This window comes from Esox lucius, chromosome 3, assembly GCF_011004845.1.
Source record: "Esox lucius isolate fEsoLuc1 chromosome 3, fEsoLuc1.pri, whole genome shotgun sequence".
Lineage (NCBI taxonomy): Eukaryota > Metazoa > Chordata > Actinopteri > Esociformes > Esocidae > Esox > Esox lucius.
The window spans coordinates 31,937,032-31,954,285 of record NC_047571.1 but is presented as its reverse complement, the minus strand read 5'-3'; the positions used below and the strand labels follow the sequence as shown (position 1 = coordinate 31,954,285).

The window sequence follows — 17,254 nt, the reverse complement described above, 5'->3', positions numbered from 1 at the left end:
ACTCTCTTTTTACAGGCACATTCTCTTGCCTTTTTCAGCCTTGGCCCCCCACAGTTAAAAGTTATGGGCGGAGGGAATAGATCATAAATATTCATTATGGCAGTGGGTAAAAATGTGAGCGCTGCCGAATTACACATAGCCCCCCCCCCCCCCCCCCCACCAAAAAAAAAGGACTTCTGGAATCACCTAGGTTTCGCCCAGAAACACCACCCTAGATTGCCGACCTTAGATCTAGTGAGAAAATCAGCTACCTTTTAAAACTGCCCCAGTGGATACCGGTCCCCAGTTTAAGTGATGGGTGCTCATCTCAGGGCTTCTGTCTGTGTTTTCACCAGTCACTGAATTCCTCGTCTCCGCTTGACTCTCGGCTTCCACGCAGGGTGCAGAACCTGACAAGAGAATTGTTTTGAAATTGGCTAGTATTTTTCTATTACAATTTAACTGTCAAAATACAGACCTGATAAACAATGGACAAAAGAGAGTTGGAATGACGTCATGACGACAGATGCATGTAAAAGCTGTTGCAGCAACGTCTCATTGACAGCAGTTACAGCTCTCCTCACCTGTGCTGAGTGTCATAACTCGCTAAGATCACGCATATGCAAATCCCATGACAGTTTCTGTGATCAAAACAAGTTTTCTGAGCTAAAAATATTCACACAGCCCCTAGCAGGTAATTTGTTTGTATTTTTATAGAGACGGTAAATGTTTTGGCTTTACACAGTCAGAGAAGGTGGATACATGCCTTTTAAGGTGAAATGCTGCGAGAACTGTTTTGTTTGTGTTGTGAATGGATCATAAACATGCTGCATTGCTGACCTTAGATCCTGCCGTGTCATGAACACCACCCTACATAGCTGACCTTAGATCCTGCAGTGTCATGAACACCACCCTACATAGCTGACCTTAGATCATGTAGTGTCATGAACCCCACCCTACATAGCCGACCTTAGATCCTGTAGTGTCATAAACACCACCCTACATAGCCGACCTTAGATCCTGCAGTGTCATGAACACCACCCTACATAGCCGACCTTAGATCCTGCAGTGTCATGAACACCACCCTACATAGCTGACCTTAGATCATGTAGTGTCATGAACCCCACCCTACATAGCCGACCTTAGATCCTGTAGTGTCATAAACACCACCCTACATAGCCGACCTTAGATCCTGCAGTGTCATGAACACCACCCTACATAGCCGACCTTAGATCCTGCAGTGTCATGAACACCACCCTACATAGCCGACCTTAGATCCTGTAGTGTCATGAACCCCACCCCACATAGCCGACCTTAGATCCTGCAGTGTCATGAACCCCACCCTACATAGCCGACCTTAGATCCTGCAGTGTCATGAACCCCACCCTACATAGCCGACCTTAGATCCTGTAGTGTCATAAACACCACCCTACATAGCCAACCTTAGATCCTGTAGTGTCATAAACACCACCCTATATAGCTGACCTTAGATCTTGTAGTGTCATAAACACCACCCTACATTGCCAACCTTAGATTCTGTAGTGTCATAAACACAATCCTATATAGCTGACGTTAGATCCTGGATTGTCATAAACATCACCCTACATAGCTGACCTTAGATCCTGTAGTGTCATAAACACCACCCTATATAGCTGACCTTAGATCTTGTAGTGTCATAAACACCACCCTACATTGCCAACCTTAGATTCTGTAGTGTCATAAGCACAATCCTATATAGCTGACGTTAGATCCTGGATTGTCATAAACATCACCCTACATAGCCGACCTTAGATCCTGGATTGTCATAAACACCACCCTATATAGCTGACCTTAGATCCATGAGTGTCATAAACACCACCCTACATAGCTGACCTTAGATCCAGGAGTGTCATAAACACCACCCTATATAGCTGACCTTAGATCCAGGATTGTCATAAACACCACCCTACATAGCTGACCTTATATTCAGGAGTGTCATAAACACCACCCTATATAGCTGACATTAGATCCAGGATTGTCATAAACATCACCCTACATAGCTGACCTTATATTCAGGAGTGTCATAAACACCACCCTACATTGTCGACCTTAGATCATGTAGTGTCATAAACACCACCCTACATTGCTGACCTTAGATACTGGAGTGTCATAAACACCACCCTACATAGCCGACCTTAGATCCAGCAGTGTCATAAACACCACCCTATATAGCTGACCTTAGATACTGGAGTGTCATAAACACCACCCTACATAGCCGACCTTAGATCCAGGAGTGTCATAAACACCACCCTATATAGCTGACCTTAGATACTGGAGTGTCATAAACACCACCCTACATAGCTGACCTTAGATACAGGAGTGTCATAAACACCACCCTACATAGCTGATCTTAGATACTGGAGTGTCATAAACACCACCCTACATAGCTGACCTTAGATCCAGGAGTGCCATAAACACCACCCTACTACTTCCTTTTTATGTGGCATTCCAAGATTTGACAAATGTTGCTTTGTCATTATGGTGTAAGATGCAACAACTGACCATCCATGTAAAAACATTTCTAGTTTAGACCAGGGTGGCCCAACCCTGTTCCTGGAGCTCTATCATCCGGGAGGTTTTCTCTCCATACCTGACATAGCACACCTGACTTAGCACACCTGACATAACTAGCTAGTTAGAAGCAAAATCAGGTTAGTCACTGGTGAAGTTGAAGAAAAGATCTACAGGACGGCAGATCTCCAGGAACAGGGGTGGGCAGCCCTGGTTTGCTGAGCAGAATGACTTGGGCATAAATTGTGGGTAATTTCCACAAAAACTATGTGTTTAAGGTCGATGTTAAACTCCATGGTTTTTGTCCCCTTGTTCCACTACCTGTACTATATGTACAGTGGCCATAAATCTACAATCTTTTTTTATTTTCTGTTTAGAATTTGTAATTAATTTAGAAAAATTTGACATTAGGGACTTTTTTGTGTTGATCAGTGGCAAGAACTCCTATTACTAAATCCATTTTGAATTAATGTAACATAGTAAAATGTGGAAAAGAGCAAGGGGCGTGAATACTCTTGAGAGCTGCTGTACATTGCCTTAAATGACCCTCTGTACATGACCTAAGTCTTTTATTCACATATTATCTGTTATTCATTATTCTCTGTTGTGTCTCTGTGCATACCTTCCTTGTGTTTTACTGTTTTCTATCTATCACGTTTTTGAGAAAGGGGCTCGTACTTTAATGTTTTAATGTTGGTCTATTTCAATGTTGGTCTAATCTTAATTGTAATGTCTCTGGTTCTACTTGTGGCAGTGGAATTTACCTGAGTCTACCGATATAGTGTACTATTTTAGCTTCCAAATATGAGTTTTCCTAAAAACAGATACAAGGTCTGGCTACACTCAAAGAAAAAAAAGACACTTTCTTGCATCAGCAGGTTATTCCCAGAGGAGAACCCTTTTTGGTTTCAGGTAGAACTTCTGTGGAAAGGGTTCCTCTGCATTGAATACAAAAGGGTTCTAGCTAGAACCCCAAAGTATATTTAATTAATTTTATTCCTAAGACAATGAGGTGACGTAAAACAGCAGACTATTTGGTGTAAAGACATTGCACTGCGCATTTCAAAGGTGTTGCTGGATGTCTTTTTTAGTGGTGTGTCTTTATGTTTTCTTGCGTGTCCTGTGTTCCACTAGGTAAAGGCAGCTCCAGTATTTCCTCCGACCTGAGTTCAAGTACCGATCAGACGTCAACAAAAGCACCCAAGAATGCAGCTGCCAGTGAAGGTAGGTCATCTGGACCTCATTAGGCCAACGCTTGGCTGTTGCATTTCTTTCCTCTCTCTCTCTTTCCTTTCTGCCCTTTTAACTATTTTTGGACGCAACCAAGTGTTTTGAAAGACACTTTATGACGGAAAACAAAGTGCCTACCACCGATGCAGTTGTTCTCCTCCTCTGTTTTGTTGAAAGTTAAGTCTGGTCTATGTGGAAGGACATTGATGATCCCAACTCTGTGGTGGTGCTTTGGAAAGAGAGAGAGAAACTGTGTGTGAGCGTGCGTGCGTGTGTGTTCGTGCATGTGTGTGTGTGGAAGCGCGTGTCTGTAGAAGTGAGGAGACACTGTTTCTCAATATTCCGGGCTTCAGTCAGCTTACATTGGGGCTTGTCTGCCTGTCTTCCTGCCTGTCTTGCTGCCTGTCCGTCTGTCTGTATGTCTATTCTGAACCCACTGATCACCTTTCACCGCCATCTTGGCTCTAGATATTACTGCCATGTTGACTCTAATGACTGTGTAAACAATGAAACTGTCAAGCCTTACTCTCAAACTAGAGCGGTTGGACTCCAGAAGTGTCTTTACCTCTTGTGCTTCGTTGTGTGCTTCTACTTGGTTCGTAGTCCCCAGTTACAGCAATGTTGTGAATGTACTGCATGTCTGTTGGGGTTTAGTCAGTGTTTATCTTCAGGGTTTGGGGCACACAAACAAACAGACAGAGAGTTTTTCAACTAACTTAGAACGAGGCCTTTCCTGCTTCTGTTCCTCTACAGACTATTGTGTCAGTACACACACACACACACACACACACAGACATACATCCACCCACCCTCTCCCCCTCTCACTGTCTTTCCCTTTCTCTCTCACACACACACACACACACACACACACACCATAATTTGTCTTTCTGGACTTACCGCCGCCAAAATAATAGTAGGGAGGGTTGGGCTGTCCTCTTATTTAAAATAACAACGTTCCAGCCGGGCCAGGAGGGCTGTCAGTCTGTTCTAGTGAAGGCCCCCTCAGCTCTGGCCTGGGGTATCTGTGGTCTTGGCCAGAGCGCCTCCATTTCAGACCCAAAATGGCTGCCGTTACTTACAACTCAGGGCAGTGAATATGTAATGTTTTTCCAATGTGCAAAAAATTATTTTAACAACAATATTTTAAGAAGAACCCCAAACCCCCCCCCCCCCCCCGGATCAAATCACAGTAGCTAGCGATTTCAGGTCCCTCTACAAGGTTAAAGCGGACGTAGTGCTGTAGTGCATATCCCCCAAAATCTTCTAGGAATAAGTCACGTGTCAGACAAACCATTTGTCTTGGTTTTTGGGTGGAACACTCTGGGAACATTAGCCTTGGCATCCGTGGAACAGTATGGGTGGGTTCCATTCGACTGGTCAGTGTGTGACCGCTCTGTCTGATAACATTGTTCCTGGCATGGGGTCTGCCCTTTTACCGTTTCCCCTGTGATGAACCTTGAAGTCTGTGTTTGTGCGTGTTTCAGTGAGAGTCTCTGCATGCACTCAAGTCTGTGTTTGGTGTGTGAATGACTCTCAAACAGCACATAAAATACAGTGGGTAGTAAACTAATGTATGCGCGCGCGTGTGTGTGTGTGAGTTATACTGTAACCTTTCTGGTTATGTACTTTTATAACTGTGTGAATCCTATCTACCAGTAGTGGTCAGTTAAAAAGGCTGAGTGCTGATTTCAGCTATAGTTTTTCACCTTCACCTTTGAGCCATGTTATTGTGGTGTTGGAAGAGCACCAACTCCAGGAACATGTTCACTGACAGACCGCCAGCCGGTCAGTAACTGCTTCCAGGAAATGGGTTGTAGTAAAACAGAGGTTTACCTCACTGGCCGGTCTGGTCACACCCCGACAGCGGTCAGTGCACTGGTCAGTCCCGATTGGCCTTCGCTGTGCGCTCAAACCTCGTTACTTCACAGCAGATATCACACACCCTGCGCAACCTTTCTCTAGTTAAGCCTGTGTCCAAGCTCACTTCCAAGAATGGTGGTCAAATGTCTGTCAGCCGTAGGTATAGAAAGTGTCTCCTCTGTGTATCCGTGCCATTTTGGCGCCGGTCCCAGCTGGGGCTGCAACGATAAAAGCCACATTCTGGTTAACTAGTCAATGTCGATATAGTATAGTCGCACCACCTCAAGCTCACCTTGACAAGGAAGAGCTGCTCTTCCTACTAGAGAAAGGCTTGTCAGCTTCAAGACAAAGAATCACAGTGCCAGAAAAGAGAGATCTGCCCCTCCCATTCACTATGATATCATGGTGTTTGACAATGGAGCAGCAAGGGGAACTGCCCTGTCAATCCACTACATTATCATGGTGCTTGACTAGGGAGCAGAAAAAACTGCCCCTCCATTCACTTCAATATCATGGTGCTTGACTACGGAGCAGCAAGGGCAACTGCCCCTCCTGTCATTTAAGGCAATGCTCATACCATACATCCCTGCCCAAGCTCTTCACTCTGCCACCTCTGGCTTCTTGTCTGTCCTACCCCTATGGGAGGGCAGTTCCCACTCAAAACCCCTTTCAAATGCCACCCGACCATTACGAACAGATTAAAATGAAAATCTGAAAACGCAACCTTTTCAGAGAGTTTGGACATGTAGGTTTCCATTCTAAACAGATCCAACACGTACAGCAAGCTCATGCTGTAAATGGACACCGAGGAGGTGTGTAATGTTGAGAAACAGAAAGTGCATGTTTTTGTTTGTGTGGTACGCATGACTCGTGTTTTCCTGCCTTCCTAAGAGGAGACAGACAGAGGGAGGGAGGGAGGGAGGGAAAGCGAGAAGAGAGAGAGAAACACAACAAAGCCAAAGCAATGCCGGACTGATTTTATCATATGCAATTAGCTAGGTTGGCTTTGCTCCCCTGTTGCTGGAAGTAATCAGTATCCTCATGCCCCTGACATCTCTAAAGCAGCATATGTTCTCCGGTGTAATCCTCGTTCCCCCTGTTGGAAACAACCAAACGCTTTAGTGATGATGACCTGGGAAGGCCTGCGTGAGGCTGTGACCTGTCCCATCCCATTAGAACAGGAGTCTGACTCGTTTAGCTGAATTCAGTGAGACTACTGAAAGGGAACCCCTTAAAACCATTGTCACGAGAGAGAGAGGTCCATGAGGAACTACAGCATATTGTCTTACAGGGTAGCTTATCGCCGTTGTCTTTCCTGTATTAAGCCCCTTATACTTACTAACGCTGCTTTTACCAGAGCTTAGAAACCCAGCTTTTCTCTCAAATTCTAGCCACATATATACAGGACAGTCCTGTACAGTATCTGTACAAGAATACTCATAGGAAGGTGCTCAGAAATATATCTTTTTAAGTGAACCAGCTGGGCACAGCCTCCTCCGTCCAGTTATAAAAAGCATTTACTATAGTTTTTTGCAAGAATTATTTCACTGGGTGTATTCTCTAGAAGCATACTTTGCTGCACCTTCAGATCACATTGTTACCACTCCTCCCATTTAGGTCTGGGGAATGTTTATTTTTCAATATGGATTAAATGCAACGCTGGCATAAAAATATATTGAATGTTAAATGACATACCACGTACCAGTTGAAGACGTGGTAAGTGCTTTTTGTAGCCAACCCAAAAGGCTTGGTAGAGCACAAGGAGTCAAGTCAACCATATTTGATTTCTAACTACTCACACCCAGACAGTGATGGCCAGTTGCACAGGCCTTCACATGATACCTAGGAAACAGTGTAAGCGAGATTCGAACCCCAGGCCTGCGTTGAAGCTTACTGTGAGGCAGTGACTCTCCTGCCAAGCCATTTAGGTGCTCCTGAAGCCTGTTTGTTAATGAAGCTACTAGAAACCAAGCAGAAGGAAATGGCAAAGGACTGTCTGTCTCCGTTAGTGCACTAGAAACACTACCTTTTGTAGCAAAATTGTTTTCATTTCTAGTAAATTGTTTTGGGGGAATTAGTAGACCCTAGGTTTTTTCACCAACCTCTGCAGTTTGTTTTGTGGAAAATTCACATTCTGTCTCAATTCATTTAGAATTTTAAGGGCTTTATTGCCAAATCAAGTGAAAATGAATAACAATTAAAGAGTTATAATAAATAAATATAAGAAACAAAACAGATGTATTTCTCTCTGTTTGTCTTCCTGTATGTCTGTCTCTCAGTCTGTTTGTCTCTCTGTATGTGTGTTTGTCTGTCAGTCTCTCTGTCTATCTGTCTGTCTGCCTATCTACCTGTTTGTCTCTCTGTATTTCTGTCAGTCTGTCTATCCGTTTGTCTCTCTACCTTTCTGTCTGACAGTGAAGTGGAAACATATTCCTGGCTGGGTTATGTCTAGGAAGAACTCCCGGCTGGGTCATGTCTAGGAAGAACTCCTGGCTGGGTCATGTCTAGGAAGAACTCCTGGCTGGGTTATGTCTAGGAAGAACTCCTGGCTGGGTCATGTCTAGGAAGAACTCCTGGCTGGGTTATGTCTAGGAAGAACTCCTGGCTGGGTCATGTCTAGGAAGAACTCCTGGCTGGGTTATGTCTAGGAAGAACTCCTGGCTGGGTTATGTCTAGGAAGAACTCCTGGCTGGGTCATGTCTAGGAAGAACTCCTGGCTGGGTTATGTCTAGGAAGAACTCCTGGCTGGGTCATGTCTAGGAAGAACTCCTGGCTGGGTTATGTCTAGGAAGAACTCCCGGCTGGGTCATGTCTAGGAAGAACTCCCGGCTGGGTCATGTCTAGGAAGAACTCCTGGCTGGGTTATGTCTAGGAAGAACTCCTGGCTGGGTCATGTCTAGGAAGAACTCCTGGCTGGGTTATGTCTAGGAAGGACTCCTGGCTGGGTCATGTCTAGGAAGGACTCTTACACACTTCCAGTACAGTGCACCATTCTGATTTTAGCATAGTTGACTCATACTCATCATCATGATCATGAATCACTTGAAATAATAGTGCTATGCTGTCACTGACTTACATGAAGTCATTTTTGTAAAAAAATAAAAATAAAAGGCATTTTCCCAAATGGGTAACAGCCTGTAAGTGTTGGTATTCTGTCATTTCAGTTTCAGAAAGCTGTGACCCAAAGCTTTAGGGAGTGGTCAGGTATGCTTAGTCAAGTATTCAAAATTCAAACAAAGAAGATCTATGTCAAAGACGAACTACAAAGATAGGAAAATCCATGACATCCCTTATCCATACACACACACACACACACACACACACACACACACACACACACACACACAGTGGGAGAAAGGAGGACAGGAAGGAATGAGAGAAGTCTGATATACAGTAAGTTGTGGAGGAGAAGTTTAACATTCATACACGTCACAGGAGACATATGGCCCGAACACACTCAGTGAGGAGAAGGATGTGTGGTGGGAGAGAAGGAGAGAGTTCCTGTGTTCTGCCAGGTCCTCCCAGCTAGAATCTGCAGGGGAAATCTGATCTGGGGCTGGACCCAGTGCGTAGTGAGAGGTGAGCAGCAGTTCACTGAGAGACACCCACACACTGGCCAACCATGGGGCGCGGAGGAGGGAGGGGTGAGGACGGGGGGAGCAAGGTCACGGTCCCCCCCGCTCGGCCCCCTCAGCCCCCGCCACCTCGGAAGAGAAAGCAGCCAGGCTCCCCCGTCTCCGCCCCAGGGCCCTGGTTCAAACCTAACTGAGCAAGCCCTGTGAAACACACGGCGCTTCTCCGCGAACGGAACGCTAAGATTCTCTGCGAGGCTCTGCAATGATCGAAACATTGTTAAAGGTATTCACTTGCTCGCTGGTCAAGAACTTGAGCAAGGCCGTCAAAAGGTGTAATTTGGCGAAACCCTTTCAAAGCGACATCTTTTCAACGAGTGGTGTTTGCTGGGGTTTAATTCACACCCAGTGCCTACATTTAGTTTGGTCAACCTCCGTTTGTCGTGTTTGTCCATCTGTGTGTCTGTCTGTCTGTCTGTGTGTGTGTGTGTTGTGATGAGACAAAGCAAACATCTGCTGGTTGGGAGCTCACACAAAAGATGGTCACTGTATTTAGAGTGCTGCTAAGAGCTTTGAGACATCAACCACACCTACAATTACCACACAAAGGGGATTTTATTTTACGGCTTACTCCTGTGTCAAAAATATGTACTGTAAACGCATTTGGCACCATTAGCGCACTCAGACTCTAAACACTGCAATTAGTGTTTAATATACTAACTGAGAAACTCATCTCCTAAATCCTCAGTAGTTCTGTGCTAAACCATCACATACGCTGCTTCACAAATAGCCCCCTAACTTGGCTTTCTCACGTACCGGACACCATGGGGCTCTGGTCAAAAGGAGTGGACTTGGAAGGAGATAGGGTGTGATTTAGGATGGAGTCATGACGTGGGAGTTGTTCAGCTGATGTTTGTAGAATACGTTTCTTGGAATGGGCCGTGGACACGAAGCAATGAGTGGTAATATTACTGGTTTAAAGTAATGTGTTTGCTTAATACATTCCACACAGTTCTGCAGACCTTGGTTGGCTGCTGTTAAATTAGATTTGCTTTAGGTGCTGCCGAGCTACAAAGTGGATTTATAAAGCATTCCTGTGTGCTTGTGCATTTATATTGTACAGGCAGATTGCATTTTCACATTTTAGGTCTAATATCCATAAATGGAGAAGCGAATCTGCTTTTTGTGTTTTTTATATTACCATACAGGCAGTGTCGCTTAGCCTAGAGGTTTTGGTTTGTAGTAACATGCAGGCATGTTCTTGTTTCTCCATCTGCATTTAGTAACTTCTGTCACAAAGCCATAATAGTGACTGAAGTGATGTCACAATCAGCCATGAAAGCTGGAGTCAATGTTATGGGAAACAGCGTAACACTCTATGCCATGGACCCCCACATTGGAAGCCAGTTAGCCATAAAATTCTGCTGTGTGAATCTTCGACTTCAACAATAGTTTGTTGTCATGACAGTCCAGCCTTAAAACAGGTGTTAAGTAAAGTATAAGTAACATATAATTTGGTGAATTATTTAACAAGTATTATGATCTGGGTAAAATAAACACGAAGGAGTCCTGTAGCATTTCTTCAGTTCCTTGACAGATTTTGATTGAGCCACTGCCAAGTTATAATAATACAGCCAGTTACTAGTTAGCGTTTTCATTTCCTGTGTTTTATATAAAAATTAGGTCACATGGGTTAACCATCAAACACCTGATTGGTTCTGGCTGAAGCTCTTCAACCTACCCCTTTCTCAAAGACATATGATCCAATCCAAGCCATAACTCCTGAAACCTAGACCTTAGATACTGTAGTTACTTTGGCAGTGAAAAATCAAGGTGTTGGACCATGTTTCCTGGAATCAGAATAATAATATTCAGATGGTGCATGATAGAAGGAAGCTGCTGGATTCCAGGTTTTACATTGTCATTATATTGTATCCGCTTTTTTTGTGATATCCAGTCCGCTATAATGGCCTTGCCTTAGGTTCAGTAGAGTTGAAGATTGCGATGTGTCCTCCGATTGCAAACATCTTGCCAAATCGTTCACCTTCCTTTTTTACTGCTCCACTTAAAGATGCAGTCCACGATTTGTGGCCACTCATTGTGAAAGTGGCGCTGACAAGCTAAAAAAGGGGGTCACCAAAAAGGTGTGTGCCATTGTGTGCCCCACGTCTTTAAAATGTGAAATGTCATGAATAACTGAGGAAAGACGGTGGTTGTATGTATCAATTATGTGCACGTAAACAATATATTGTACACCCAGCCCAAAATGGGAGGTTTAAAAAAAATATCCCAGAATGCATCATTAACCAGGAACAGTTTGCCTAGTTTACACGCTCCATGCATGCTTTGAGCAATGCTTAGAGACGCTGGAGTGCAACGAAACACATACAACGTCCTAGCCGTCAGCCTCAGATGGTGCTTAGACAATTTGCATTGGAAAGGTTAAAGGGGACATAGGGGGGAAGGAAACTGTTGGAAATATATATGTGAATATATAAATCTCAACACAGTGTCTTGCAAAATTATTAAAATCCATGATACATTTTCTACTATTACTGGTTTACAAATGTTGCATTGACATTTTGTTCTGTCCAGTATTTCACTTTGGTTTTATTGGTTTTATGCTGGCAAATGCTCCCAAGAAAAATGTTAAACTGAAATGCTTCAGGCCGGTTGGACTTTTCTGGCCCGCATTTTTCAAATAGTTCCGTAGATTCTCAACGCAGCTGAGATCATGACGTTGACGGGGATTTGGTGGGACATTCACCTTTTTCCTCTTGAGCCACTCCAATGTTATGTGACAGCAGGGACCTCAGGTTCTGCTGCAGTATTTCCATGTATTTGACTCAATCTCTCCCAATGCCAAGTTCACTGTAGCCTGAGGTTTGATGACGCTTGTTTGTATTTATAAAGCTTCCAAATGGCAATGAAACCTTTTAAGTGCCGTTCAAGCTTTTAAGTTTTGACAAACGCTTGTACGTTTTGAGGAAGCGGTGTACATGTTGACGAAGCTTGTACGTGTTTGTGAAATTGGTAGAGCAAGATTGTGGTACGATGTGGAAAATGTCATGCATGAGTTTAGGTTCAGCCTAACCCAGAGCACTCAGTACATCTTGACAGACATGAATAGAGCAGGCCTAGGTTTAAACTCAACACTTCCATGGATTGTAATGCCTTCTGTTAACTTTATTGAGATTAACCATGCTTTGTTGGCTCACGTATATAATTTTCCCATAGTCCTTTCCAGCACATTTCCAGTAACTGTGGTTGGGTGAATGACCAGGGCCTGGCCAGCACAGTTCAGCTTAGCTTTGCTCTGTGTCGTTAAAAAAGGGTTGAAACGTGAGCGGTGAGCTAGGCTTGATGTTTAAAGACCATATTCTCTGGACACATCCAAACACTATGGCTTCTAATTAATCTGACAATAAACTAACTCTGCATTCCTGAAACTTTAGTCATCCTTTGGCCCGCCGGGACAACACAGCCACTTATCTTTCTGTATTAGCATTACTAAATGTATGTCACTGTAAGCTGTTGAGTTATGGAGACATGAATTGTATGGCGTACATTTTAGGACAATCTAGATCCACGGCCTAAGTAGAGCAAATACATCACTGTCTATTTCTTGGAGGAAACCTGTGGTCTGTGTCTCAATACCTTTTTGGCTTTGAATGGAGTCAATTACTTAAACCACACTGTTGTTCTTTCCGATACACACAGACTTTTGTAAGTCACTTAAAATCCCAGGGACTGCAGCAGCCTGAGCATCCCTGAGACAACAGCTAGGTTAAGATTAACACTTTATTTTGTGGATTTGCACTGATGGCACAGCCTTTTAAATCTCACTTTGAAAATTTTTTGTCTCTGATGGAGCACAACCTGACCTACTGGTGTTAATCATACATTGATGATGTCGTTGAGTATAAGTAATGGAGTACTAGTGTTGCTTTGAGTTAGATTTACACTGAAAATTATGTTTTGGGTTATTTATGTTCATATTTGACCGTGTCTCTGCCCCCACTCTCTATCTATCTTTTCTCTGTCTTTATCACACACAGTATCTGTCAAAAAAAGAGTCAGGCATGTATTGTAATTATAAAGGCATATTTTTTAAAGTGGAGGATGAGTTGACCTTGTAACTGGGTTATATGAAACTGTGGTTCTCAATGTCTCAAAATGGCAATTAGTGAAACTATATGTCATAATGGAGGATGGGTTTAGATTGGGACGAGGCAGAATGCTGCTGGGTTGGGAGGTGTTCTCAATACACGGCTGTTCAACACAGCTCCTGAACCTCTTCTAATTTTTGTTTCTGGTTAGTAGTTAATTAAACGCACCTGGTGTCCCAGGTCTGAATTGCTTCCTTAAAAGGCGAGGATGAAAACCAGAATCGTTTTGGTCCTCCAGGCAGGGGTTGGATAAACTTACAGTTTATTGGATTCAAATATTACTGTTACTATCAGTAGCACCTGTACTGCCAATGTTGTGAATGGCTCTCTGATCCTATGTTCTTTGGAATGAACATTTCTGTTGTGTTAGTACATGATCGTACTTCAGACAGGTAGGGATTTACAGGCCTACTGTTGTATACAGATTGCAGGAGTAAGCAACTTCAATCATGAAGAGACAGAAAACTTCTGGTTTTGGTTTCTACCTGGTAGTACCTAGGCATACCAGATGACATTAAGACTCTGATTAGTAGTAGAGGTTTATCACCCTGCAGTGTTTACTTTGCTCATTTCAAGGTCCTGTTTTTACTTCCAGACGGCATCTGTAGTGTTGGTCAACAGCCTTGCTAATTGATGTTCAGACCAAAGTATTTTCCGGTTTGGGGTTAGCTGCACAGTCTTGACAACTTAAACAGCTTGGCTAATTTATGTTTTTCCGACCAATGTATTTTCTGGTTTGGGGTTAGCTGCACAGTCTTGACCGCTTCAACTGTTGTGCAAATTGATGTTCAAACCAATTATTTTTTTCGGGTTTGGGGTTAGGGGCACAGCCTTGACCACTTGAACAGCCTTGCTAATTGATGGTCAGACCAAAGTATTTTGGGGTTTGAGGTTGGCAGCACAGTCTTACCACTGAAAGAGCCCTGCTAATTGATGTTCAGACCAATGTATTTTCGGGTTTGGGGTTAACTGCACAGTCTTGGCCACTTATTAAGCAGCCCTGCTAATTGATGTTCAGACCAATGTATTTTCGGGTTTGGGATTAGTGCCACAGTCTTGACCACTGAAAGAGCCCTGCTGATTGATGTTCAGACCAATGTATTTTCGGGTTTAGGGTTAGTGGCACTCCTACGCAAAGCCAGTTGTTTTTGTATTCTTGAACTGCATATCTAGTGTCTCCTTGGCATTACAGTAGCGTTAAAATCAGTAGCCTTAAAATCAGTAGCCTTTTGCTCCAATGTACAGTAAAACCCTTAAAAGCAGTTTTATTTGGGGTAAATCATAACTGCCTGTTTGTATCTGTCTGTACACTTGTCTATTTAGCCAAGAGAAAAGAGAGCAGGATAGTCCTGTTTAGAGAAAATGTGCAACTCAGGCATTTTCAGATAAATGTTTTCAACTCATGTGACCATATGTTGGTTTGCTGCAGGTCTGAAGTAGCGTGTCTTTCAGCCTTAACTTCTTCAGTAGTTGCCGCGAGACTGAGGTGGTCGCTGTGGTTCGTGTGTGTGTGTGTGTGTGTGTGTGTGTGTGTGTGTGTTGTTGTAGAGTATTAGGGACAAAACATGCACACACACACACACACACAGGCACATAGACAACACAAACCAAGAACCAACACTTTCCTATCAGTTTCCTGTCTGGGAGTCGTTCAAAAGAGCAGGAAATCTGTGGGCAGGCTATTCCATTGTACCTTAACCAGTGGTGATGTCACAGCTTCCAGTGCAGTCCAGAGTGGTACAAAGGCTGGATTGTGTCCAGTTAAATGACTCCTAACAGCAATTCCCTGTCACTTTAGAGAAATGCCTAATTAATTGTTGCTTCTTTAATCCGTTATTTCTATGTGGAACACCTGGCCAGCTTTTGCATACACATAACCGATATTTTAGATTTTGAGGTCGGAGAACCTTCCTGCAAATGTTAATGTTGTGTTTTAGGTGTGGAAATCCACACTTTATTTTCCCTAATTAATGTAACAACTTGTGGAAAAATGCTATTGATGGTAATCCACAAAATAACTCTTATTTTTCTGCTGAAGCAACCTGTCTGAAATTGAGACACACTCCATTTGGTGGTCACTGCTGGTGCCTAAGTGCAATTGAGGTATTTGTTGTGTTCACTGGGATGCAGATTACACCTTTATTTCCATTGTACAGATTAGTCTACTTTAAGTCCCACTTCGTAAATTGGCCCTAAACTACTCTGCCACCTGCTGTGTGGGCCTGTGTGTGTACATGCCTGTGTGTGTATTTGTGTGTGTGTGTTCATGCCTGTGCCTGTGAGTGTGTGTTCATGCCTGTGTGTGTGTTCATGTCTGTGTGTGTGTGTCCAATCCAACCTCTATCCTGATAGCATAGCCCCCACTTTCTCTCAGGGTTTGAATTCCCTTTACAGAGCTAAGTAGAACCATATTGGGTTATTTGATTTGTCCCTATAGGGGAACTCTTTAGGTGCTAGTTAGAACCCTTTACGGAGAAACGTCCAGGTAGTGAAAATCTCCAAAACCCTTCAATATTGCATATACCCAACAACCTTTCTTTGACAAATGTGGATACCTTTGCCTTAAAAATAACTCTTAACTTCCAAAAAGGATTCTTCTGATCCACACGGTTTTCTTGAGTGCGATCCCTCTGCAAATAATCCTTCAGCAGCCCTGTGGTTTTTTGTGTGGTACCATGGCTGGAATGTAAGCCGTAACGCTTGTGGCTATCCGCGTATCCACCTCTCCTGATTAACACATGCCAAAGCTAGGGGTCATTGTCGTCGTATGGGTCGCACACGTCCCTTGGGAGCAACATGGGTCTCTGAACGACCCCTGACTGGTGTTTGGGGTCAAGCAGGTCACATCCAAATGCAACTCCTGGACAGGCTCAAGCTTCATCTCTCCTTGTCATGGTGTACCTGACAGGAATGAGTGCATATGCCTGAACTCCTCTCAGTGGTGTTAATATGTAGTCACCTCACTTGAACTCAACAGAGCTTGTCAACCAAAGCTGTTCCGTCAAGAAACTCTGGTATTTCATTTCAGACAGCTGGTTGCCACATCTGTCTTTCAGAGATGTCTGATTTGCATGGCAGCGTATTCACAGCGGACAAACGCGGTAGTTGCAGTAAAGAGACGATCCTGTGGCTGTTTGGATCTTAATATCTGGCATCTCGATCACAGGCTCGTGGCTTACAACAAGTAGTAAAACATTGTACCGTTTGGCTTTCGGCAAAGTGGTACCAATGTTTGTTTTCAGTCGGGAGACAGCTGGCAGTACTTCTGTTAAAGAGGATGCACATTTGTCGTTGAACTTTACACATTTTGTTGTTGTTCTTGGAACCATTTAGTAAATGGACCGCAGTTTCTTTTTTTGCACCATTCTAGGCGACTTATTACCTATTTTCTACGATTCCAGTTAATTAAAATCGGGTCGTAGAACTGCACACTCTTCCACTAGAAAACACAACAACCTTTTTTTTCCTTCTGGGTGGAAACCAGACGTCTTCTCCCATTTCAGACACTGGATTTCCACTAACGTCAAGGCCGGTCGGTGTACACGCCATAGCTTTGCTGCGTCTGTTTGTGTTGGAGTGAACTGGGAGTGGAGGCTCTCCCCTTACACACAGAGTTCCGAGTCTGAGAACACTTCTCCAGATCCTCTCTGGTCTTCAGATCAATAGTGTGGTTCCATTATTCAAAGGGGCAAGGAGGGGGGGCGGTGGGGGGAAGCCATCCAAAGCGGTTAGAAACATGAAATGTGTCTTTTTTTTCCTCTTCCTTTGCTGTGGCGAAGTTTGCGTTTTGAGACAAGATGTTCAGATTTTTCCTCTATGATTTCATAAAGAAAACCCCATGCCCCTGTAGGAAGAAACTGCCAGTGGTTAGAACTCGATGCCTCAGTACGAACT

At 43.7% G+C, this 17,254-nt stretch overlaps 1 protein-coding gene across 2 annotated transcripts in view; it reads left to right on the top strand.

Moving 5' to 3' along the window:
- fbxl7 (F-box and leucine-rich repeat protein 7) overlaps positions 1 to 17,254 on the top strand; it is a 39,908-nt gene that overhangs the window by 6,503 nt on the left and 16,151 nt on the right. For both annotated transcript variants that reach the window (XM_029119049.2, XM_029119048.2), the window contains exon 2: positions 3,664 to 3,753. Coding sequence is in view for 1 of the 2 variants with exons in the window: in XM_029119048.2 (XP_028974881.2) it covers positions 3,664 to 3,753 (90 nt within the window). In the remaining variant the exon portion in view is untranslated. The remainder of the gene's footprint in view (positions 1 to 3,663; positions 3,754 to 17,254) is intronic.